The 26,585-nt window shown below is 41.0% G+C and overlaps 4 protein-coding genes across 4 annotated transcripts; all 4 read left to right on the forward strand.

Moving 5' to 3' along the window:
• Positions 1 to 157: 157 nt before the first annotated feature.
• Positions 158 to 5,168, forward strand: LOC129173745 (zinc finger protein 569-like). The gene is made up of 3 exons (XM_054764833.1): positions 158 to 443; positions 750 to 2,045; positions 2,163 to 5,168. Exons 1-3 carry the CDS (start codon positions 332 to 334, stop codon positions 2,966 to 2,968), a joined length of 2,214 nt encoding a protein of 737 aa, XP_054620808.1. The 5' UTR covers positions 158 to 331; the 3' UTR covers positions 2,969 to 5,168.
• Positions 5,169 to 5,806: 638 nt separating this feature from the next.
• LOC129173758 (zinc finger and SCAN domain-containing protein 2-like) lies at positions 5,807 to 9,505 on the forward strand. Its single transcript, XM_054764853.1, has 2 exons — positions 5,807 to 6,629; positions 7,937 to 9,505. Exons 1-2 carry the CDS (start codon positions 6,434 to 6,436, stop codon positions 9,037 to 9,039), a joined length of 1,299 nt encoding a protein of 432 aa, XP_054620828.1. The 5' UTR covers positions 5,807 to 6,433; the 3' UTR covers positions 9,040 to 9,505.
• Positions 9,506 to 9,704: 199 nt separating this feature from the next.
• Positions 9,705 to 12,473, forward strand: LOC129173757 (oocyte zinc finger protein XlCOF6.1-like). The gene is made up of 2 exons (XM_054764851.1): positions 9,705 to 9,779; positions 10,597 to 12,473. The coding sequence occupies exon 2, from the start codon at positions 10,647 to 10,649 to the stop codon at positions 11,952 to 11,954; it is 1,308 nt and encodes a 435-aa protein (XP_054620826.1). The 5' UTR covers positions 9,705 to 9,779; positions 10,597 to 10,646; the 3' UTR covers positions 11,955 to 12,473.
• Positions 12,474 to 14,077: 1,604 nt separating this feature from the next.
• On the forward strand, positions 14,078 to 26,279 carry LOC129173759 (leukocyte elastase inhibitor-like). Its single transcript, XM_054764854.1, has 10 exons — positions 14,078 to 14,097; positions 16,558 to 16,739; positions 17,986 to 18,132; positions 18,647 to 18,781; positions 20,172 to 20,289; positions 23,404 to 23,546; positions 24,269 to 24,346; positions 24,463 to 24,552; positions 24,622 to 24,802; positions 25,618 to 26,279. The coding sequence occupies exons 2-10, from the start codon at positions 16,563 to 16,565 to the stop codon at positions 25,842 to 25,844; spliced, it is 1,296 nt and encodes a 431-aa protein (XP_054620829.1). The 5' UTR covers positions 14,078 to 14,097; positions 16,558 to 16,562; the 3' UTR covers positions 25,845 to 26,279.
• Positions 26,280 to 26,585: the final 306 nt, after the last annotated feature.

Here is a 26,585-nt window from a genome sequence, read left to right on the forward strand (position 1 = left end):
CAAAGTAGATAGTAGTTGACTAAAACAGGTAATTACTTCCCATCACTAGTGTTCTTCTACTGGAGACTGGAGCCAATATATCCTGTGGTAGCCAAACGTCACCGATAGATGGCAGTATTGTAAAGTCGTGCATGGTAGCCGGATCGACCGAAACAGGACGAGGAAAAAGCAAAATGGCGTTTGACGGAGAAGACATGACTGTGGTCATTATTGTTTTGTGTTTTTAATTCATTCCTACACGTACACATATATACCGTGGATATAGATACACGGAAGTTATCGACACATTGCCAAGCAGGGTGTGAGTGTAAAGTGTTGTAATTGTGTGAAAATGTGTGAAAGAACCATAGCAAAGTACGAGGAGGAACCTTCTCCAACAGAAGAGAACGAGCGACGACTGGACGCTGTTTTCGAGAAGCATCAAGTTGAGCACAACAGAGCAGGTTTGCTTCAACCTTACGTTTCTCCCCGCAGATGCACTGACGCTCTGTAGCGTGTTCAGTAGCTCCCTCCCACTCTCGTCCATGAGTTAGTAGACATAATTTAGCAACAATTTAGCGAATAAGGGTGCGCATATACGTGTTTCTTGCGTCATGCATTTATTCGGTAATTATTCCAAGTGATCAACAAAGGTAAAGAATCCGCCGAGCAGACAACGCTGAAAACGCTCAAAACAATTCTCTTAACAATCTTATTTACTTACTTACGTTTTTACCTAAATCATGTTTTTGTCTTCTTGTGTCCCGCAGATGTTAGTGAAGAACATCGTCCCTCTGAGCAGCAGGAGTGGAGCTCCAGGGTGGAGCAGGAGGAGCCACAGCCCCCCCACATTAAGGAGGAAGAAGAGGAGCCACAGCCCACCCACATTAAAGAGGAAGAAGAGGAGCCACAGCCCCCGCACATTAAAGAGGAAGACGAGGCTCACAGCATCTGTCAGGGGGGAGAGCATCTTGGGGGACTGAAGGAGTTTCCATTGGTTGACGTCCTGGTGAAGAGTGAAGACGATGAAGACAAAGGTCAAACTTATGAGAAGAGAGAGGTGGAGCCTCCAAGCAGCAGCTCGACTCAACAGATGACGGCAGAAGCTGATGGAGACCACTGTGGAGGATCACAGGCAGACAACCTCTTAGCTCCACTATCAGATGACAACACCGTATCACACTCTCCTGATATTGATGATGACAACTCTAAAGCGGATATGACATGTTACGCTGACAACACACACTTTAAATGCTCTCAATGTGGGAAAACATTTAATCACCGAAGTCACCTGAAAGATCACATGAGAATTCACACAGGAGAGAGACCCTTCGCGTGCTCAGTTTGCGGTAAAAGATTCTCTCAGAAAGGAAGTTTGACAATACACACAAGAATGCACACGGGGGAGAGAAATTTTTCCTGTTCAGTGTGTGGAAAAGACTTTGCACGAAAATATGAGGTGAAGGTGCACATGAGAAGACACACCGGGGAAAAACCTTTTACCTGCTCAGTTTGTAGTAAAAGCTTCTCTCTGAAGGCGCATTTGATAACACACACAAGAGTACACACGGGAGAGAAACCTTTTTCTTGTTCAGTCTGTGCTACAAGTTTTAAACGAAATCAGTGTTTGAAAAGACACATGAAAACACACACTGAGGAGAAACCTTCTAGCTGCGGAGTGTGCGGCAATGGACTATCTCAGAAGTCACTCATGACAACGCATGCTGGAGAGGAACCTTATACCTGCTCATTCTGCTGTGTACAGTTTGCTCAAAAGTCTTATTTGACAGAACTTTCCACAATACACACTGGAGGAGAGAAACTTTTCACCTGTTCGGTCTGCGGTTTAAGCTTTGTTCGGAATTCGGATCTGAAAGCACACATTAGAATACACTCTGGAGAAAAATCATATTCTTGCTCAATCTGCAACAAACGCTTTAGTGTCCTTGCGCCACTGGTAGAACACATGAGAGGACACACTGAAGAAAGACCATATTACTGTTCAATCTGCAACAAAAGCTCTTATGACCGGGCAGCCCTTGTAAGACACATGAGAAGACACACGGGTGAGAAAGTGTTGAGATGCAGTGTGTGTGTGATGAAAAATGTTCTCAAAAGTACCAACTTACTATGCCTCGTGACGGAGCAAAGCTTGACTTTTCTTGTCTTGTTGTGTTCTGCAGACGTCAGTGAAGATGCTCTCCCCCCTGCCCAGCAGGAGCAGGAACCGCGACCGCCCCGTATTAAAGAGGAAGAGGAGGAAAACTGCATCATTCAGGACGGAGAGCATCATGAAGAACTGGCGGAGTTCCCAGTGATTGGTATCCGTGTGAAGAGGGAAGTTAATGAAGACAAAAGTCAAAGTGGGGAGAAGAGAGAAGTGGAGCCTCTAAGCAGCAGCTCAATTCGACACATGACAACGGAAGCTGATGGAGAGCGCTGTGGGCCACAAACAGACAGCCTCTTAGCTCCACTTTCAGGTAGTGACGACACATCACACTCTCCTGACTCTGATGATGAAGACCCTCGAGTTGATTTGACATGTCGTGCTAACACCGCACACTTTAAATGCTTTCAGTGTGGCAAAACTTTTAATCACCGTTTCAATTTGAGAGTACACATGAGAACACACACGGGAGAGAAACCATACATTTGTTCGGTGTGTGGTAAAAGTTTTACACAGAAATCAAGTTTGACAGCACACATGCGAATACACACTGGAGAGAAACCTTTTTCCTGCTCGTTCTGTGATTCACGTTTTGGGCAAAATCAATCTTTGACAATACACATGAGAAGACACACTGGAGAAAAACCATATTCCTGTTCAATGTGCAACAAAAGCTTTTGTGACCGATCAGCACTTGTAGTGCACATGAGAAGACACACAAGGGAGAAGAAAGAGAGATGCAGTGTGTGCGATGAACGATTCTTTTATAAGTACCAGCTTCACAATCACAAGTGTGCTGGTAAGAACGGCAGCAGCACGTGAAGCTGCGGGACTTGAAATAAACTCAAGACTTTGATTATTGTTTTTTTTTGTTTGTTTCAAAATGGCGCAGTTTGCGTGGTGGCTAGTGTTCCTATCCATCCCCTTTGTGATTTTTTTATGTTTCTATCTTCCTTTTGCGTGTTTTTACTTCTTGGTTTCAACCTCTTTGGAATTGTACAGCAAGAGTGTAATGGCAATTACTATATTTTACCAGTATTCCATTTGATTTTACTAGTATTAGTTAAAGTTATGCACTAACATACATATACAGTATATGTACTTTTGCCAATATAAGCATTTATTTTACACTTGTTTGTCAGAAGCAGCAAGTGCCACATTGTAATGAACAGACAGAGGCCATCTGCCTTCAAAACAAATGTAATTCTCTCAAAACAAAACTTACCCCCACCCTCAGTGATCTAACTAACTAATCAGACTGCTACAAGTTTGAGGTAAAGTTTCTTATTTTTTGCTGCGGACTGAAAACATGTGGGTTTGAGATCAAAAGACCAATACGACACCAACATTTCAGCTTTCATTTCCAGGTATTGGCTTAATATTTGATATTTGTGTTATATTTATAACTTTAAACAGCACTTACTGTTTGAACCCACCCGTATTGGAACATGTGACTGATAGGTGTGATTTGTCGCCCATCTGTGCCCTACTGCATCGTTTATTCGATCAATAAAAGTTTCAGATTGGGTAGGATAGGTTTTGGCTGTGTAGACTGCATTTTGAGGTGAAAACAACATGAAAACCAGAGACCTGTCGATGGGTGAAAAGATTGAAAATTGTTTCCAAATGTGTCTAAAACTGTGTTTGCGAGCATTTCTTTTTTTGCCCAAACAATCCATCCACTTCACAGGTGTGGCATGCAGGTATTTTCTCTCCAGTACTCTGGGATAGACTTTCCCAGGGAGGCTGAGGAGTTGGAACGCACGCTTTCATCAAAATTGGTCCGTCACAGAATGGATTTGGCGCTTCCCGTTCGCCCTCGCTCATGAACAAAGTATAAGGACTGTCACACCGCTTCATAACACACCTCATGCGCACTTGGCTTGCCAGAGAATCAGTTGAGACCTGTTTTGCAGTTGAGACCCGTTTTGCCAGTTTTGCAACTCGGACGCTAAATTTAGCAGGTAGAGGACGGGTGCATTAAATGTGAACGACGACATTTTGGGTCGGGTTTGTTGCACCATGCAGTTTTTGGTAGTTAAATACAAGCGGCCACAAAAGGCAAAGGAAAAATAGAGCAAAAATGTGTAATCTAACTAAGAAAAGCTGAAATGTTGATACCAATAACTAATAAAAACACAAAGATTTGTCTTTAAATTATTAGCCTTTTTCCAAAAAATTGTAAATATCAAAATATGCAGCTCGCAGTGGACAAAGAGTGGTAGCTACCGTTTTGGTGTTAAAATAAGGCTATATTTAGTTTATAATTCTCTTTTACCTTGACATGCCACTAGCAGTCTTCCTCTGAAGTGTCACCTGACCACTGTGGCATGTCATTTATCAGCTGATCTTGCTTGGTGTGGTCCACCAGGATGATCTCTGGAGTAGAGTCCCGAGTGTGAGAGAGCATAGACGCTTCCTCATCTCGATTGGCGGTATCCTTGGTCAGTTTGCTTACTGTATTTTGATCACATCCTTAATCAGTCGTTGGTGTTTGTTGGTTTCTGTCTTGATTGTTTTGGCCTTGTCCCAGTCCACGATGTGGTTATTTCATAAAAGGGGCCCTATCCCTCTCATTTTAGGGATTTTAAAATGATATCGCATCCCAGTGGGGCACTATAACGCGTTTCCTGCAATAAAGCACTCAAGAAATCCGAAGTAGCGTACAAGGTTAAATCTGCATTTTTCTCCTCTTTGCCAAAATGCCCCAATTCCACAGTTTGCTCGCCCAACCGCGCCTACTCTGTTGCAATTTGTCAGGGGTTCAAGCCGTGAAAATATTGCGAAAATTTTGGAGTGGCATGGAAATTTAAGCAGGGATAAGTTTCACACACCCCAGCCTCATGATATGACAATCCCAAGACATGTAGAACAAGAGGACAACATTTTAACATATATATTGCAAATGGATAGGACCCCTTTTTGGGTTTCCTGTTCTGATTTTTGATTATGGGTTCTTGTCAGTCGTCCTGTTGTTCTTTCAATGTGTTCAGTGTCCTTCCTGTTTTTACCACGTATGGCAGGGGTAGGGAAGCTATAGCTCGGGAGCCAGATGTGGCTCTTTTGATGACTGCATCTGGCTCTCAGACATTTCTTAACACTATAAAATGTGTTTATTTTTATTTGTTTTCCTGAGATTTTAAAGTAAAACATTACAGAAATCGCAGTGTTAAAAATAACATTAAAAATATGCATTCTAATGTATTTTAATCCATCCATTTGATTTTTCTAGCGCAATGCCAGCTGTCCTTCCCATGTTTTCGAGTGTCAGACACCAAAACTTGATTATTATTGGGGTCGTCCCTCCTTTAATCAAATAGTCAGCTAGCTAATTGTGCAGAGACAACCCTTTTGACGAAAAAGGAAAAGAAAGAAAGATACGGACTAGGGCACAAAACCATGCAGCACCAGAAGTCGCATTAATGGTAAAAAGTAATTTATTTATTATTGGTTAGCTTCAAAAGAACAACGATAAAGTTTTGTACGAAATCTAGATTGGATCATACACATGAGAATACACACTGGAGATAAACCATTCATGTGTTCAGTTTGTGATCAAAGATTCTCCCAGAAGGGCCATTTGACAAAACACTTGAGGAGACACACTGGAGAAAAAACATATTCCTGTTCAATCAGCAGCAAAAGCTTTTGTGACCCAACAACACTTGTAACGCACACCAGAAGACATGCTGGTGACAATGTTGAGTTTCAGTGTGCGTGATGAATGATTTTTTTTTAAGTACCAGGTACCAGGATGCTGGTCAGAACAGCAGCAGTAAATGGAGCCGCGGGACTTTAAATAAACTGTCAGGGCTTTAACTTTGAATATAACAAAGAATAACGAGACGTTGTGTGTGTAAACATCTGATTCTACCATTTAAAAAGAAAATATGTGACATTGAGTTTTACTATACTGTAGCCCATTGTTATTTTGTGTTGACATGAACTTGTTTACGCCACACGCTTTAATCTCTAGGGTGTAATGACACCTCCACACCTGAGGGAGGCAGTAATGCATTTGAATGTAGTAGCCGTGTATTACCGGACGACTAGCAGGCAGAGGCGGTGCAGTATTTGTGTCAGTTATTTTATTTTAACGCTTGTACTTTTGCCTGTTGTATAACATACTGCACGTGATTACTTCTTCATGTAAAGAGAAACTCGTCTCAAAACATTTTGAAGCTTTTTGGGCTAACTTAGCCTTGCTAGCCGCTAACAAAGAGACGCGGAAGTGGTCAACACATCGCTAAGCACAAGTGAGCGTAAAGTGTTGGGTTTGTGTGGAAAATGTGTAAAGTACAAATACTGAGGGCGTTGGTGAATCGGCGACTGACTGCGGCTGTTGAAGAAATATTTGTAGTGTTCGAAAGAACGATAGCAGAGTACGAGGGGGAACTCTCTCGAACGAAGGAGGAGAACGAGCGACAACGTAAACTACTCAACGCTGTTTTCAAGGACCCCCAAGTGGTGTTACAAAGAGCAGGTTTGTTGCATTCTTACTCCTACAGTTTTACTAACTTTACAAGTGTTAACATGAAAGGACGTACATTGTAAGTCGTACATTATTGCCATTGTGTGTTGCTGGGTTGCAACCATGTGACATAGAGGTGGAGTTGCCAAATGTCCCATATTTAGTTGTGAAAAGGGACACACAATGTTCCGGCTTGTATTATCGTGGTCACTTTCCGGTCACCCCAGCGGCCATCCCCACGACTGGGGGACAATTTTGACAAACGCTCTCTGTGGTGCAGAACTTTAGTTCAGCCTAACCGCCGTTTCCACTTGGACGCATTTCACTGCAGCACACAACTTTCAGTGTGTGGGAGCTGTCAATAAAACCGCGTCTTGCATGAACCGCAAGCGGTAGGTAAGTTTTCCATTACTTTGGTCGGTTCCGGTCAAGTTTTCTCACTGTGTTGCCTGATTCAGCACATAAATCTGTTAATATTGGAAGCTCTCGGTAGCAGCACGAGTGGACAGCCGATCGGCATCCACTTCCGTATTATGACCTGCGCGGGTTTGGCCGCCATGATGGGGAGCAGAATCCAGAAACTATGCATTGAAAACATGTCCTGGCAGACTGCTCAGCTATTAGTTGCTCGAAGTAGTGGCGTCCGTGGCTACCACTGGTCACTCCGGGTAACACACTGACCATTTAGACAATTCAGGTATCAACTTATTGCCACTTCTGTGTGAGTAATGGTCTCACATTGGCCATCCCAATGAAAAATGTATGGCTCCGCCACTGCGTGGGAATAAAAAATAGTCCGTAATTGACATCAGCCTTGCAATAGCTTGCCACAGGCTACGCCAATCAATGCCAGCGTGACTGGTCGCTCACCTATCAAGCACATTTGCCGTTCGACTTTTCTGCCATCCGTATTTCTTCCCTTGGCCATTTATTTTTTATACAGTTAAGCAGGGAAATAATCTATTTAACAACTAATTATTTTATTTTTTAATTTTATTTTGCACTTAAAATAATATATTGTTGAACATTTGTCCCATGCAATTCGTATTACTCCAGAATATGCATTTAATTAACTTCATGTTTGAGTCAAATAGTATGAAAATCAGCAATTCGTCCACCAGAGGACGCTGCTGTAATCATGTGCAATGCTGTAGGAGCATACCAGCATGCTAAAGATAATGTCCAATTACACTCCAGCAGATCAATGGGTTGTCAATGAAGTTGGGCATTGAGACAAATAGTTTCCAAGACATTGCATGGCAGACCAGAAGAAATGGAAAATGATTATGACTTAAGTTTGTTTTGCTTGTGTCCTGCAGACTTCCAGAAGGTGACTGATTGTCAAGAACGCCACCCTCAGCTGCAGCGTGCGAGCTCCACTTTGAAGCAGGAGGATCCACAGCACCCGCACATTAAGGAGGAAGGGGGGGAACTCTGGACCACACAGGAGGGAGAGTGTCTTCTAGGGCTGGAGGAGACTGATCTCACCAAGTTACCTGGTGTCTCTGTGAAGAGTGAAGACCATGAAGACAAACCACCTGAGTCCTCACAGCTTCATCAGAGTCCAAGGGAGGACAACAGAGGGACAGAGCCTCCATGCAGCTCATCACAACACATGACAACAGAATATGATGGAGACCACTGTGGAGGATCACAGGCAGGCATCCTCCTAGCTCCACTATCAGATGATGACGACGCAACGTCACACACTCCCGAGGCAAAAGACAGGAACGACACCCAAGGACCTTTGAGCGGCGATGCAGACTGTGAAGGAGATATGAGGACTCAAATTGACAGCAAACACTCTGAATGTTCTAAAAAGAAGACGGGTAAAAAATGTTTGACCTGCCCAGTTTGTGAGAATGTTTACAATAAGAGCGCTTTGCCTCAACACATGAGGACGCACACAGGGGAACAACCTTTTAGTTGTTCCGTTTGCTGTCAAAGATTCGCTCACAAGTCAAACATGGTAACACACATGAGAACACACACAGGAGAACAACCTTTTATTTGTGCAGTTTGCGGTAGCAGATTCTCATTCAAGTCGAATTTGATCAAACACATGAGAACACACACAGGAGAAAAACCATTTAGTTGTTCACTTTGCGTTAAAACGTTCGCTCGACGCGACATTTTGGCGGCACACATGCGGACACACACTGGAGAAAAACCCTTTAGTTGTTCCGTTTGCTATCAAAGGTTCTCTCAAAAGGTACATATGATAAAACACATGAGAACACACACAGGAGAAAAACCTTTTAGTTGTTCGGTTTGTGGTAAAACATTTGGTCAAAGGGCGCATATGACATTACACATGAGAACACACATGATCGAAAAAACATATATATGTTCATTTTGTGATAAAAGTTTCACTAATAAGGTAGATATGGTAAAACACATGGGAATACACACAGTAGAATAACCCTTTGATTGCTGATTTTATTGTTTACGGGGAAAATTTTGTTGGAAAAGTCTCTCAGATGGCACATAAAATACGCACATGAGAAAATTACACTTCGAGAGGGAGGTCTTGGTCCACTAGCAGGTGAACCCACGTGGGGTTCAGTTTGGTATGAATTATTTCATCCTGTATGAATTATTTTATGTGCTTGATGAAAAGCAGTAAAATATAAAACTGTCAACAGGCTTGATTTGTTTTTGTCAACAGAAATGTTTCTTTTTTTGAAGCCTTGGTTTGTTGTCTTCTGGGATTTACATTGAGTCATTTTTTTACATTAAAGGAAGCTCCGGATCAACTAAGTTGTCCTTTAGGTTTTGACGAAAAACATAAAAACTGTCAGTCAGGTCCTCAGCCAGTGTGAGAGTGTGTGTTCGTTTCTTCTTGATTGTATTTTACTTACTTTCTGTTAGCAATGTAATGGTGTCAATTCGGGCTCCGAATATGAATTGTTTAATACATTTAATTATATATTTATAATATCTGTCTGTCTTTTACCTTATACAATTTTCATGTCATGATTTAATTTTAATGACATTAAATTCTCATAAGCTTTGTTTAGTCACCAGGCCGCTGTTTCACAGTTGCGCCATCAGGGGGCGTGCCATGTTAGTTAGTCACGACTCATGCACGGCAGAAGAAGAAGATTAAATCTACCATGACGTGAAGACGACCCACGTTAGCGTCTCTTTTCTGTGCTTCAGGTTGGTAAAATGTGCTTTAAAAGAAACAAACACACTGTATAATACTGGTCATAAAGATTGTCCTTTGAGTCGCTAACACGCGATTTCTCGAGATGGTCTGTGTGAAGAAACTGAAATAATTATAAACATGCTAATGCTAACAGGCCTCATAGCAGCCCAGCACGGCTCCTTTCAGCGCGGCTCGTTCGAGCGGAAAGTATAACCCATCCTTTATTGTTCGCCGCGGGAGCGAATCACCACAAGCCTGGTGTGTGTGCATTTGCAAAGCCGTGATAGATAAGGTATGGAAGCGTTCAGCCAGCCTTTGACTTGTGGGAGCCGTGACTAGCGATAGTACCAAGAAGACAGAGGAGGAGACGGTCTTCTTCCCGGTGAACGATGTAAACCTGGGTGACCAAAGTGTGGTTCGGGTGCTATTTTTTAATGGGATTGAAGCACATTGTAGAAATAACATAAACAAATATTAGCAAAAATGGGAAATTAGAACAAAAAGTCAACATGTAACAAGATAAAGCTGAAATGTTGACACTAATAAACATAAACACTAAAATGTGGCTTTAAATATATGTATAACAACTTTCTTTAGATTAAGAAAAAATAAACAGTCAACTCATCCAACTCAAATAATAATGATTAGTTTGTGCGTGTGGTTTGTTTTTATCATAACCCATAGCTTTGGTTCTGTTATTCCCCTAATGTATGGTATGCTTATTAGGTCTTGAATGTCAGTACATATGCTGGTACAGGACAATGCCTGATGTGATGGAGAAAAGCTGGACTTTTCTAAAGCATGTTTTTGTCTTCTTGTGTCCTGCAGAAATCAGTGAATAGCATCTTCCCCCTGAGCAGCAGGAGTGGAGCTCCACAATGGAGCTCCCCTATATTAAAGAAGAAGAAGAGGAGCAACAACCCCCTTACATTAAAGAGGAAGAGGAGGAACACAGCATCAGTGAGAAGGGAGAGCATCTTGAACGGCTGGAGGGGTTCCCTGTGATTGTTGTCCTTGTGAAAGGTGAAGATGATGAAGACAAAGGCCAAAGTGAGGAGAAGAGAGAGGTGGAGCTTCCAAGCGGCAGCTCGACTCAACACATGACCACAGAAGCGGATGTAGACCACTGTGGAGGATCGCCAGCAGACAGCCTCTTAGCTCCACTATCAGATAGTGACGACACAACGTCACACTCTCCCGACACTACTGATGAGGTCTCTAAAGCTGATAAGTCATGCCACACTGACAACACACACTGGAAATGCTCTCAGTGTGACAAAACCTTTAACGACCGTAGTAATCTGAAAAGACACATGAGAAATCACACGGGAGAGAAACCATTTGCCTGCTCAGTTTGTGGTAAAGGTTTTGTCCAAAAAGGAGAGCTGAAAATACACACAAGAATACACACTGGAGAGAAACCTTTCTCCTGTTCAGTGTGTGGTATAGCCTTTGTGCGAAATCAATGTTTGAAAAGACACATGATAATACACTCTGGAGAGAAAGCATTTTCCTGTTCGGTCTGTGGTATAGGTTTTGTGCGAAATCATGATTTGAAAACACACATGAGAATACACACAGGAGAGAAACCATTCATGTGCTCAGTTTGTGGTAAAAGATTCTCTCAGAAGGTACATTTGACAGCACACGCAAGAATACACACGGGAGAGAAACCTTTTTCCTGTTCAGTGTGTGGGAAAGGTTTTGTACTAAATCAGTCTTTGAAGAAACACATGAGAACACACACCGGGGATAAACCTTTTTCTTGTTCAATCTGCAACAAAAGCTTTTGTGAACGAACAGCACTTGTAAGACACATGAGAACGCACTCCGGAGAGAAACCTTTTACCTGTTCAGTGTGCGGTAAAAGTTTTTTACGAAATCCGGATTTGAAAATACACATGAGAAGACACACCGGAGAAAAACCATATGCCTGTTCAATCTGCAGCAAAAGCTTTTGTGACCAAACCCCACTTGTAAGACACATGAGAACGCACACTGGTGAGAAACCTTTTTCCTGTTCAGTGTGTGGTTTAGGTTTTGTGCGAAATGAGTGTTTGAAAACACACATGAGAATACACACCGGTGAGAAAGTGTTGAGTTGCAGTGTGTGTGATGAAAGATTCTCTTATAAGTACCAGGTTAACAATCACAAGTGTGCTGGCGGGAACAGCAGCAGCAAATGAAGCTGCAGGACTTTGATTAAGCTGTTAAGCACAAATATAACGTGTGACATCACTGTTCTGTGTGTAACACAAATGCTTCTACCATTTAAATGCAATTAAAATACGTGTCAGTCAGTTTTATTCCATTTAATTGCCAACATGAGCCAAGAAGAGAGTCTTTGAATATTCATTTATTTTATTTCAATATATCAGATATAAAAGCAAAGGTTATAAATGTGAAGATAAAATACATTTTGCTGTGAAATGTCCATACTGAAGTTGCTTTAATCAACTAACTACACCAGAGGTCTCAAGTCATCTGCGGGCTGCTGGAGTGAGAGTCTGTGTAAGGCAAGGAAGGAAGCTGACGCCTGAACAATTGTAGGCTATAAGTGACAAAAGGTAACATGACAGCGCTCAACAAGAGATGGTCATAGGCACTTTGGATTGCTTCAAGGACATTGCTCTTAATATGAGTAGACAGTAGCCATAATGGAGCTCACAATGAGCCTTTCAACACATCGGAAATGGCCGCTTCCTTCAGCAAGCTAAAGTACCTCCCAGCTTTTTCCACACTATTTTTTATCTATTTACTAAAATTACATATAGTATGTAATAATAATTTATGTATAGTGTTCCCTTGTTCATCGCGGGGGATAGGTTCTCAAAATAGGCCGCAATAAGTGAAATCCGCGAAGTAGCCAACTTCATTTTTTTATAATTATGTATGTTTTAAGGCTGTAAAACCCTCACCATACACTTTATACACTTTTCTAAGACAGGCAATAAAATGTTCTCACATTCCAAACCTTCGTTCTAATTTGAATGATCAACCTTCAGGTCTGGCACAAGAAATGATTAAATTACTCACGTGTATTTCATTCCTTTGGCCGTGACTTTTCGTCCTGGCGTCGTTCCTCTGTACTCTAGCGTTCTTGTATCCCTGTTAAAACATGTTGCTACAGTCTTCCTGTTGCAGTCCCCCTCCTTTGAACCGAAGATTTATTTACAAGCTGGCAAGCAAGCAAGCTAGCGATGACACAGAAGACACTGCAGGGCAGCAAGAAAGAGATTGATTGACAATGGTCTACAGCCAATCCGGACGCAGAAAATAATGGCCGGTGCCGAGAGAGGGACAGAGACACTCAGCTTCCCACAATGCAATTCTTCTTAAAGGGCCAGGCTCGGCCTGTAACAGTTCATACTGTATAAAAAAAACAATATATGCCAGAGCAATTAAAGGCCTGTTGCCTTTCATACAACAGAATAAGTCATGTTTCGTGACATTTTTGTTTGGTGGTGTGCCGTGAGAGTTTTTCTCCGGGTACTCCGGTTTCCTCCCACATTCCAAAGACATGCATGTTAGGTTAATTGGAGACTCTAAATTGCCCATAGGTATGAATGTGAATGTGAATGCTTCTTTGTCCATATGTGCCCTGCGATTGGCTGGCGACCAGTCCAGGGCGAAGTCACCTTGGATAGGCTCCAGCATGCTCGTGACCCTAATGAGGGTAAGCGGCATAGAAGATGGATGGATGGATGGGTGTGCAGTGAAATGTTTGGAATGAAAAATATGTGCCTTGGCTCACTAAGATTGGTAAATACTGGTTTAATGTGTATTGATGTGTGGCATAATGTCATCTGATCAACACCTGGTGGTGAGTTGGGTTGGATGACGGGTGAGGATAACTCGAGCGCTGAAAAGAATCCACAAAGGAAAGTTGCTGTCATGCAGTATTGTATTATGAAGTGATGACGCATGTAAACCAGTGCAGCACAGCGTGACTGTCGAATGTGCGCTAAGAACTTCTTTTTGCACTTGTACAATAGTTAAGAGCCTGAACAGGATAAATGAATGACTGAATACATAAAAAACAGGAGCAGAATTTAATGCCCCACTCTATCTAAATGTGCAGATTCATGGATTTCCTGATTATTTCCCGACGGACCACACCCGCTGGCACAATTGTAAACCACATAAAAGTGTGTGTGTGTGTGTTTGCACTGATGGGAGCGATTATTACATTTTTTTTCTCACGCCGCAGCTCAACCTATCGTCTGGGTGTGTCAGCGTGTGTAAAATGCAGCACTGACGACTCAATCGCCGCAGATTTCAGATTTTAACCCAGACATTAACACATCACTCCTTGTCTCGAAGCAGACTGTAAGTACAGCATTTTTTCATGGAAGTCAGCTGATATCAAACATTGCTGTTTGTATTTCACACACGTGGCTCATTTGCATGATTGGTAATAAGATTTCTGCCGTGTGGTATGGTGCATTTTTAGTAAACTTCTTATTATTGTATGACATATGCAGAGTTAGAATTGTAAACCCAGGCCACCTGGACAGCATTTGAGGGGGCAGTCTTGCACAACATGCACGTGTCAGGAAAACGTCTTTCATCTTCCACCAATGGCAGTCCTGGCATGGGTTGTGTGGATCCTTGGAAGGTCAAAGCTGGTTTCGATGCGCGGTCCTCGGTGGGGTCTTGGTTTGGAGTCTCTTCCCATAATCTCTGCTGCTAAATTGAAACTGCTGTCTTGCAGGGACTATGCTGACTGCCAAAAAGCTTTGCGAGATTGAAGTTGCAAATTTGGAAGGTTGTCTAAGTCCTCTTGGATAGGGGGGTCAATGAGGACAGCAGCCTTACGGGATCATATCCGTAGGATCAGAGGAGAAGCTATGTGATGGAGTAGACAGCCCCTGCGTAGATGTTGACTTCCGTGTGCCAGAGACTATTCTCACTGCAGACTCCTGGTCTTCAGCTTTCCTGCAAGTGATTGGCATAGGTCTCGTGCGACACCAAACTATTTGGTGAGTGGTTTATTCTTCACATGCATGAAGGAGACTTTCAGTCCCAGCTTGTCTTTTACCAAGATGGAAGGCATGGTGGCTGTAGTCTTGGTAGAGTTGGGACAAAGTTTGGCATTGTCTGTGCATTGGTGGCCAAAACAAGATCATCGGCTTATGCGAATTTCCTAGAAGCTGCAGAAAACGCGCCCGAATTAAAATACTTGTTGGACCGCAACAACTGCTTTCAAGTCTTTCAGTCCTGGGTGTGATATTTAACATTGCAAATATCCTTTCACACAGGCACCACCTCACCCCATGGCTCTGATACCAGGGCTGGGCGAATTGATCCAAATTACAAAATTACGAGTATCAATACCAAAGGCAGTATCAGTATCGGATCGATACTAGCATGATATTGCTATTTTTCTTCTATGTTTACATTCTCAAATCTCTGTTTTTTTGTTGTTGTATTGTTCATATTGTTACATTTATTGTTAAATTCTAGATTCCTGCAACTCGCAGGTGTTAAGGCCACCTGGGAACCAGGGTCCCAAGGCCACCTCCGAAAGGCAAAAACCTGCAAGAAATTGAGATGACCCTGCCGTTCTCCTCCCATTTCATTTGCAATAAAAGCGACTGTTGTAATTATTAGCCTGAGCAGCGTCACCTTCTCTCTTCGGTAGGTTTCGCACACTTCCTCCTTTTAACTTTTTGCCGCTGAGAGGGTCCGTCTTGATGATGCGTTTGTACAGAGAGTCTCAACAGAACACCTTTGGTGTGGTACAGGTTTATTACAATAAACTTTGCTGATGAGACCAAACCAGGATAGCAAGCAAGATGCACGTGAACTTGACGGCTGATAGCGTGCAGCAGTGTAAGGAAACATGACAATGCAAATGAAAACGCGGTCAACAAAAATGACAGCTTCTCAGCAATTCCTCCCTCACCTCCTCCTTCCCGGCACAAGCAAGTGCATAAGTGTACATAAGTACACACACCCACCTGTGCCCACGTTACCACGCCCCTCTACACCCGTACAGACTAAACAGTAGTGCTCTTCGCCTGTCTCACCACTGTACTCACCACTAGTGAATGATAAATTAAGTCACTATGTAGAAACACAGTATGGGTTTCACTTTTGCATCTCACAGCAACTACGGTGGTGTGTTCAAGGACTGCCGAACAAAGTGTGAAATTTCAACATGTGACGGAAAAACAGTGAAGCACAAAGACATGCACTTTTTTTTTAACAGTGGTACACGCATGCTGTGCGTTTCAGCTGTATTTTCACATATTTCTAAATTATTAGCAATTCAAGGCGAATGAGAAAAACACCTATTTTTGGAGAAAAAAATTGAAAAAAGAAAAACAAAATCCACAAATGCGTTGGGTTACGAATTGCGAGTCGCGACTGTGACATTGTATTTGTTATACAGTATATTGTTACAAACTCAGGGAATAAGTTATTGGACACAGGAGGGCTTTGGGAGTCAAAACGCCCACGGATTTGACTGAGAGCCAAAAGTCATTTTTGCTTTTTTGCTTAAACAATTGTATATAATAAAAACAAACAATTTGGTTATGATTGTTACATTGTCTTATATATTGTTCACAAATAAATTTGTTGATAAAAACACTGGTATTGGCAGTAGTGCCGCTGTACTTGGTATCAGAGCGGTGCTAAAATGTGCGGTATCACTCAGCCTTATCCAACACTATCTACACAGCAAGACAACTACAAAAAAGTGGGTCTTTTAAGGCCAGTGTGAAAGGGGTTAATGGAAGTCTCGAATGAGTTTTTTTTCCTTTTTTTTGTCCTGTCCAACAGGCACAATGGCATCAGGAACCCCTAAAACGGAAGCCAACGTGACCTTCTCCTTGGCTTTGTTTGAAAAGCTGAGTGAGGAGGACAAGACTGCAAGTGTTTTCTTTTCTCCCTTCAGCATCTCTGCAGCCCTGGCCATGACGTTGCTGGGGGCCAGGGGCAACACAGCTGCACAAATGTTGGAGGTAAATGAGCAGCGTCACGCCAGCAAACATGTACCCGCTTGAACCGTGGTGTTTATGCACGCACACGCTCAAATTACAAATGGATCCTTACCAATTTATGTGGAATTGTAATTATATTGCAGCTGAAAAAGAACAGGTTTACTTTGGAACTCTTCAACAGTGAAAATGACATGGAGCCCAGTCAGACACTTTACATGTCCTAAAATGTGTTCTAAGCAGCTATGTGCTTGACTTGAACTCGTTAAGTCCCTAACTGACATATACAAAACATTTTGGAGTGGTTGTCATTTGACAGTCACGTGACTATCCCAGAATATGGCTTCACCAGAGTGTTCTGTCCTCCATCATTTTGGGTATAATAATCACAGCATTTACATTAATTTATCTTATTAGCGATCTAATTGATCTTATTTATTATTTATTGTGAGAGCAACAACATCAAATTAAAAGCAATAAATGAATACAGACCCACCATCCACCAGCACGAGCCTGGAGTTTGTTTTTCATAGAGACGATTATACGTCGCTTTTGATGTGTGTGCTAGCATGAATTAACTTGAGGTTGTGGACCGAACACATTAGCACTCAATAAGGTCAGCAAATCTTACCTTACCTTTTATTTATCACCATATGGTATCAGCATTTGGGACCAAATATGAGGTGGAAGAAAAAGGGTAAAAATACAGTATAGTAGTCTATCTGTGCAGAGTGGGAGAAAGTGAGATGGTGCGTTCTATGACAGTCAAACAAAGTGGGAGAGGTTACCGCTGGCAACAAGCAACAAACATGCAAAACTGTGGGATTTCTCACTGTATATTCTTCTTTGAATCAAATAATGACCCATATTTCCAAAATTTATATCCATTTACATACAATGCAATGTAGTTATTTCCAATTTTGGGGGATATGATGTGCTTTTTTTACACATTTGGAAATACTGCAAGAATGCCACTTTTAAAGAATTGGCGTCATTATTTTATAATGTCTACATCAACAAATGTAACCGTAGAATCGTATCGAATCGCATCGGATTGTATCGAATCGCATCGTTTGAACACAGTGTCGAATCGTTCTGTTTTTAAAAATGATCGTTTTTGAGTCGCATTGTAACCCGCTGTATCTAGGTGCGTATCGAATCGTCTCTCACAAAGAGATTTACAACCCTACCACCTGTGCTCTATTGAGTGTATACTTTACATATACACAAGCATACTGTACATGCACAATGTCTGTGATTCCGCCCACAGGTCCTGGGCTTCACGAAGCCAAAGCCACCGACAATGCCAGAGCAAGTAGAGCAGCAGAGACAGAGCCCAATGCAAATGCAAATGCAGACACGACAGCGGATAAAGATGCAGATGCAGATCAGCAAGCTGCCACATTATCTGAAAGAGGTAAAGTCAATTACAACATCATCATTCAGCCATCAGGTATCATTATGGCGAAACATTTGACTTTAAAACACAGTATTACTTTTAAAACAACAAGAACCTATTATTATTATTATTATTATTATTATTATTAAAGCTGTGTATCAATCATTTTTTTCTGTAGAAATAGGCCTCAACAGTCAAACATAAATACAAATGCAACTAACCATCTGAAAAAAGAGTTTGCCCGCAGGTACTTTGGGGGAGGGGTTGTTAGATAGTTAATTAGACCATTTTTAATTTCTAATATTTGATTCTCACTTTGTTTTTAGCATACCTCACTCCCTGAACTTAAAAGCCCTGCTGGGCGTTGACACGCCAAGCTTTTAGCTCAGCGTCTGGCACTCTCGACTGTCATTGTAAAGATCCTGGGTTTGAGCCCATGGTGGTGCGTGGGGGCTGGTTGAACCAGGCGGGTTACATAACGCAAAGTTGTCCAGGATGCCAAAGTGTGTTTGTTTCCTCTTGTTGTTCACAGGTTCTAGGCGAAAGTCAAGATGAGGTCCACACCCACTTTAAACAACTCTTGACTGAGTTCAACGAGCCAAACTCTAAGTACTCGCTCAGTATTGCCAACAGGCTGTATGGGGAGAAAACCTACGACTTTGTTGAGGTGTGTATTGTGGTTAGGGATGGGCCATTCCGATACTCAGGATCGACATTTGTCTGACTGGGCAAATTTACTACATTTAAGAGTCTTTGTTTTCAATTCACCACATATCAAGGACACACAGAGCATAAAAATGACGTTTTTTTTCTCTCCAAGGTGCAATTACAATAAACAGTATAAATAGGGCTTTGGAAAATGTAAAAATGTGTACAGTAATCCCTCGTTTATAGCGGTTAATTGGTTATGACTTCATAAATACGGTTTTTAACATTATTAGAGCCCTGTAGACATGAAATAACACCCCTATAGTCACTTTTACACTCCTATTATTCATTGTTTCGGACACATTGCTCAACCCTTATGCTGCAGGGACTCAAGACAGCTGCCAGCTAGAAAGTTTTCGAGTTAACTAGTTAGCCTTGAATTTACTTCTTCTAAACTTAAGAAGCCCAAAACTTACCACTTCCACACAGAATTTGAGGAGAAACTTTTTTTACTCTATCATGTCGGACATGCCATGGCTGACTTTGTGACTTCATGCAGTGTTAAGGTAATGTAATGTAAGGTAAAGTTTCAATGTTTGTGTCATTACTGCCGCCTAGTGACCAGAATACTACATATCACTTGTATTTCAATATCCATCCATCCATCTATCCTCACTAGGGTATTGTGGAGCCTATCCCAGTTGACTTTGGGCGAGAGGCGGGGTACACTGGGCTGGTCGCCAGCCAATCGCAGGGACAAACATTCATACCTATGGACAATTTAAAGTCGTCAATTAACCTAACATGGGGGAACAGGAGGAAACCGGAGTACACGGAGAAAACACATACAAACTCCACACAGAGATGCCCAATGGAGATTCAAACCCATACTGTATATACAAGGAGTTTTAAAATATAAAAGAGGGCATATATATAGTGTACAGTATGTACAACAAGAAATACCAAGAAACAAATCCCGCCAAATTTGCAAAAAAATATCAGACTCTTAGAAGCTTTGAAAAAACCCCATCTGATTTGATCCAAAAGCCCAAACTATCACGTAAATGCTGAAATTTATGCTAACACAGTTGCTACAGCATGAGCCAAGTACCTTATAACACAATTGTCATGTCAGCTGTGTGTTGAGTTACGCTTTATTCAATTTCACTTTGAATCTTTGAAAGGTGTTGCTGAGTCTGGTGACCAATCAAAAATCCAATTAAAAGCTATGAAGATTAAGCAAAGTACATGCACACATATCTATTATTACAAAGGACAAAAGAAGGTATTACTGTAGAAGTGCAAGTACTGTATACCCAACTGTAGGCCACTGTGTTGAAAGTCCTGGAAAGCTCCATGTGGGAATTCAATTGTTCTGCGCATATATCCATGTGTTATCGTGTTTCCAGGACTTCCTTGACCTAACCAGGAAATACTATCTTGCCGAGCTGGAGTCTGTGGATTTCAAGGAAAATGTCGAGGAGGCAAGGGTGAACATTAATAAGTGGGTGGAAGCGAATACCCAAGGTACAGTACTCTTGACATGCATACACATGCTCAGAAATGCACTTCGTTATTCTTTTTATAAGCTTTTATTATTATTTCATTTAGTTGCATTACTGCTCGACATGTTTTTTGTCTCCTTGTGTTACTTACTAGTGATACATTCTTAGTGCTCAAGCTTTATTGAAAATAACATGCAGCCCTCACATTATTATTTTAGTATATCCTTTCTAGGACAATACTGAAATAAGAGTAGTCCGTGTACAGCTTGTAAAGCAGTAGAGTAATTGCTCATTTATCAGCTAATTGGTTCCAGACCGGACTGTGGTAAGTGAATTTCCGCAATGCAGGAGCCGTTATTTATGAATCAAATATTTTTGTAGTTAGAGCATAGAAAACCCTTTTATGCCTTATTAATATGGGTTTTAACATTATTAGAGCTCTCTAGACTTGAAGTAACACCCCTATAATCACCTTTACACACATATTGCCCCAAATAATAGACTTAATAGGAGAAAATTAGCCACTTAAGAGATACTGTAATTAAGCTTATAAACAAATATGCTTGTGTCTGTGTTGCTGTAAATGTGTTCCAGTGCTAAAGGAGCTGAGTCGGGGGAGGGCAGGAAGTGACATCAGTTGTTCAGTGTTGAGTTTGAGCTTGTCGTGGGTTGTGGCGGAAGCAGTAGCCTGTGTCAGGGTTTACTGTGCCTGTTGTGAGATAATGCAAACCTGCAATAAAGCCCTGTTACTTGTGTGTCTCACTAAACATTACAGTAACATTACTGACACCTAGGGACGAGTGTAGAATACTACATATCATCACAACGTCTTTGGATGCGTCTCCTGAATGCCTTATATTTGCGTTTTAGTTTATTTCGCCATTTTTATGCTTGAAAATGCTTTATTTATGCAAAAAAATGCGTAAAATTTGCTTCAATATTCATATTTTTCTGACTAATAATAGGCTGTATTCAACCATGAAACAGAATGATTTGTTCATTAACATATTTTTGAAAAACGTGAAATTCGAAGTGGAGCGGGACAACCGTATATCAGTTGATATATCAGAACTGTCTCCACTTGTTGACAAGGCTGTTCACTGAGCATCAGATATAACACACATAAAATGGGCCACAACAAGTATGTTGTTTGATTGGCAGTGACTGACACTGACAGATGCATGTATCTTGCAGAGACTGCAAGATACAAGACCAGTGAGCTGCGGTCCCTGTTCAGCTTGCCTTGAAATTTGGCATGAAATCCCATATCGCTATTCTAGGATGTGTAGAATATGTGAATTTACTTAAGGCCCTGTCACACCTTGACGATTTAGCCACTTTACGCCAACGTATGAACAATTTGGCCAATACGCTGCTGTACGTCGAATAGGTTATGGGTAAGTTTTGTATAAGTTAACAGCACGCTGAAGCATGCCGGCATACGTCGTAGTACGTCCAAGTCGTCCAAAAATTTTGTGCATGCACAAAACCTTTTGACGTATGTTAACGTATGATTCATACGTCCCGCATACGCGGGCAATAACTTATGCGATCGTTGACGACCGTTCACACACGTTATTTGTAAGTTACACACAAGTCGTGATACGTCAACATACCTTGAGACAAAACTTTATCTTCTTGGCTCTCTTCTTGGGAAGCGTTGGTTGAGAGGAGATGGCGGCTGTTGTTTTTGCATAGATTACATTATACAGTACAGTATGGTGTGTGTGCCTTGTAGGAAGTCCTTATGTATACTGTACATGCTTGACCAGTAGAGGGCACTGTGACACTGGGAATGGAACTAACATTTATTTATTTTTTTTTTCTCTTTGTCTGAGAGAAACAATGCACGTTTTAATCAAGCATTATTGATCACGTCAACATAAAGTGCATAGGAGTATTTACATTCAAAAAGAATGGAGAGATACAGCATGTTCCTGTCCAAGTTAGCGTTTGCTGGAAAAAATAGAATTTACAAATGAGTATAAAAGACAGCCATGAAATACATGCTCATCCGTCATAATGATACCACACCGCAGCAATGAACGGTAATAAACGTATTCCTTCATGTGTTATTGCACAGTGCAACACAGAGAGTGCTGTGGGTGGTGATGGATCCCTCCGTCACTGCCCTGACGGCAGCGGTCTTGGAAATTGTCTTCGGCATGATGCTGATGTTGACACTGCGATGTCTAGTGAGGTTTGTCATCGAGTGGCAGCCTTTTTATAGGCTACGGCACGTCATCGTCGGCCATACACTGACGTGCGGTTTGCATAAGTTAGACTGGTGTTGGGCATAAGTTGTGAACGCCGGCAACACGCTACGCATTCCTTGGTATAAGTTGTCTATAAGTTATAGAAACGTTCTATATAAGTTACTAATACGTCATGTATACGTCGAACTTGTTATGAATACTCTATGTATACGCCCAAAATTGAAAAAAAACGTCCACAGTTCAATGTATGCTATCAAAATGATCACGTCGGGCATGCACTGGCTAAATCGTCAAGGTGTGACAGGGCCCTTACTGCCACTTGGGCAAGCTTTCCCACAGTCGGAGATATTCTAACTTTTTGTTGATTTTTGTTGATTTGAGTGCTTGCGTTTTCCCCGTTCCGAGTCGAGGAAAGATAGTTGGTCCAGCTGATGGTAGAAGCACCATCTGGTAATACACATTCAGCCCCAGACTTTCCTTTATTTGAGGCGCAGTATCAAAATAATTGTCCTCGAAATGTGTTGAACATAATACTGACGAATCTGACATGGTGAATGGCGTCTTTTGTGAACAGGCTTTCTCTGTCTGCTCAAGCAAAAGCTTACCACACAGCAAGCAAGCATGATATAAACAATATATATAACAGCAACAGAAAATCAACAAAAAATGCTCCACAGTGGTCGTTCCAAGAGGAAGGGTTGTCAAAGTGACGTCACTTTGGGATTGTTTGAATGTAAGAAAGGGTAAAAATGTCAGCATTCGAACACACATTTAACATAAATATGCCTTTTAATGTTATTTTGAATGGCAAAAATAACAAAATTAACAAGTTTTGGTGTCATGAGCACTTTAAAGGCATCCATGACTCAATAAAGGTTAACAACCACTGCATTTTGGTTATAATCATTATTGTTCATCAGATAAAATCCAGGAGATCTTGGCGAAGGACAAGGTGCCTGACACAACCAAGTTGCTGCTGGTGAATGCCATCTATTTCAAAGGCAACTGGAACAAACAGTTCAAGGAAGAGAACACTGTTGATGCTCCGTTTAGAATCAATAAGGTAACCGTGTGCAACGGTGAGAAAACATCTCATAACACGGTTACAGTGTGATTCAGATGTTCTGCTTCTATTAAAGAGACTAGCGTTAGGCAAATACATTTTCAGACATTGGTGGTATCTTTTAGCTTGATTTAAACGTTCAGTTCATTTGAAATATATATATATATATATATATATATAATTGTGTCTTGTCATTTATCTTTCTGTGCATAAAATACAGCAAAAATGGGCGCATTTCACACATAGTAGAAAATGGTGATTAATCATGATTAATTCATTTGATTAATTTGATTACAATTTGTAATAATTTGACAGCCGTAATTGTATTATTACGTATGTTTTGGATTTGTAATTATTTTGACAATGATTAATTATTTCATTCATTTTTTACAGCACGTATTATTTGTTAATTAAAACTTAATTTAAACTTTTTTGTTTAATTTAATTAATTTAAATTAATTAAATTTAAATTTAATTAATTTAAATATATATATATTTTATGTCTTCTATGTCCAGACTTTAGGGACACCCAGATTTATACGCCCATTCAATAACATCAGTGTTTTTGTTCTTACAAATTATTATTTGATCTCAGTCAGCCTTTCATTAGAATGAAGTGTTAAACTGTGTATGATCCAAATGACTGATGTCTGACTTGACCTGAAAAATTCACATATGTGCAGTTCTTCAGTGTATAATTTCACTTTTTTGTTTGATCTTAGAATGAGACTAAGCCAGTGAAGATGATGTACCAGAAAGGGAAATTCCCTCTCAAATTCATCGAAGAATTAAACAGCCAGGTAATTCAACAATGTTCTTAAAAAATGTATTAAACAACCTAATCGGCCTGGATGTCGGGAAGTTGTGCCTTTTTGAATGGAAACATCTGATAATGTTCAAATATATCTTTTGACAGATCCTAGAGATGCCTTACAAAGGAAAGGTCTTAAGCATGCTCATCTTCCTGCCCAATCAAATAGAGGACAACACGACAGGCTTGGAGAAAGTACAACACACATTTACATAAAAGAGCAAAAACACAGCAGTCTTTAATGACAATTTCCTCCCTTGTCAGTTGAAGAGAAACCTGTCCTATGCCACAATTACCGAGTGGACTCGTTCAGACGTGATGACAGAGGTTGAGGTCCAGGTGGGCCTGCCACGATTCAAGATGGAGGCGACTTACGAATTGGACAAAGTGCTACCCAGCATGGGCATGGTGGACGCTTTTGACAGCAGCAGGAGTAACTTTTCTGGTAAGAAATGACTGATGCATCTTGTGTTCTAACAAACTGTGACTCAACGAAGCAATTCAATAATGTCAGAATATGACGTATACAGTGGAACCTGCTTAGGTCGGTCCCGCTTATGTCATACATACAGTATACACGGTCGACAGCTGATATTGACATAAAATCTGAGACCCAAAGGCATCATTTCTATGACAAATGGGTCAGTTACTGTTGAGTTATTGAAAAAAGGACAAATCATCATCGTCGTTAGACTCTTCTAAAAGAGGTAGTGTTCTGTGAGTGGTGTAGAATTAAGCAGGCCTATTAACTCTTCATAAACTTTAATTACACGCTCTGTCCGGGTTGCATCTTACAGCTACAATTTTTTTACACTCCTGTGTCCTTTACACTCTCTCCCCACCGTCTTCCGCTACCTGTTGGTCCCATTAGCAGTGTCACAGTGCCCTCTCCTGGTCAAGCATGTAGCAGTATAAATATGGAGTGACTACAAGGCAAAATACATGAAAATATAGACCAGTCAGCTTGCGTTCGTATCTCGGAATGTTCACAAGTCGGATGTTCGTAAGTTGGGGGCCTGGTGTATTTCAACTTTTTCAAAAGTTATACAACATGCGAGTATAAAATGTCAATGAAAGCAGAAGAATCAAAATAAAATATGCACAAAAGGAGGAAAACAAAGTCACAAGTAAATGTGCAAGCGTTGGTAGTTTTGTGTTTGGTTATGTTGACAACTGTTTATGTTGACGTGAGTCGGTCTATCCGAGGACTGTCAACACAAACGTGTTCCACTGTATTCACAAAACCTGTTTTTGTTTTAGGCATGTCTCCTAACAATGACCTGCTGGTATCCAAAGTCATCCATAAGGCTTTTGTGGAGGTAAATGAGGAAGGAACCGAGGCCGCTGCAGCCACCACTGTCATTGTTGTAGAGCGCACTTCAGTTATTTCAAACACCTTCATTGCCGACCACCCCTTCCTCTTCTTCATCCGACACAACCCCACCAACACAATCCTGTTTGCTGGCCAATACTCCTCCCCTGAGTGAGATTGTACTTCATATCATTGTTTATTGCTCTCTTTTTTTAACTGCCACGGGAAGAAGCATCTCTGTCCTCTCCTGCAAAGTGTAACCACAACCAAATCATCATGTCATGCTTAGTAGTAAGGGAAATTGAATTACCGTGTGTGCACGTTTTGCACTCTCTGTTGAATGGTTCCATGGATTTAAATATCTTTCTGCAACATCTATTTGATGCTTGTTCATAAATAAAAAGTCAGTTTTTGAATTCCACTGTTCTGTATTCAACACGTTTATTACTATAGTGATACTTTTCAGTGTAAAATAAGATGTAGCTAAATAAGAACACCAAAATGTTGTATTAGAAACACAATGCAGTCTACACTCTGACAGTGTAAGACAAAATTATGTCTTTTGAAAAGCTGATGTATCAGTATAGGTCTTGTATTGGATCACATTATATGGTGCTTGGTAGTATATTTTACTTTAAGTTTTTGTTCTCTATTGCTGTAAAACAAATGTCAAACTATTTATCCTAATAAATCTATGCCAGTAACTGGCAAGTAGTTTTCCTATTTGTTATGGACATATATGCACCTCACCCATTCACTCATAGAATTGTATGAATGATACTAAACTAAATAACTGCAATTCAAGCATAAACTATCCACTTAGTCGTTGCAAATCAAGACTGAATACGTATGTAGATTTCATACCTTTTTTTGTCATAAACGCAGTAAAAAAATTTAATTCCTTGTCATATTTCCG

The sequence above is a fragment of the Dunckerocampus dactyliophorus genome, chromosome 21 (genome assembly GCF_027744805.1).
Source record: "Dunckerocampus dactyliophorus isolate RoL2022-P2 chromosome 21, RoL_Ddac_1.1, whole genome shotgun sequence".
In the NCBI taxonomy this organism is placed as follows: Eukaryota; Metazoa; Chordata; class Actinopteri; order Syngnathiformes; family Syngnathidae; genus Dunckerocampus; species Dunckerocampus dactyliophorus.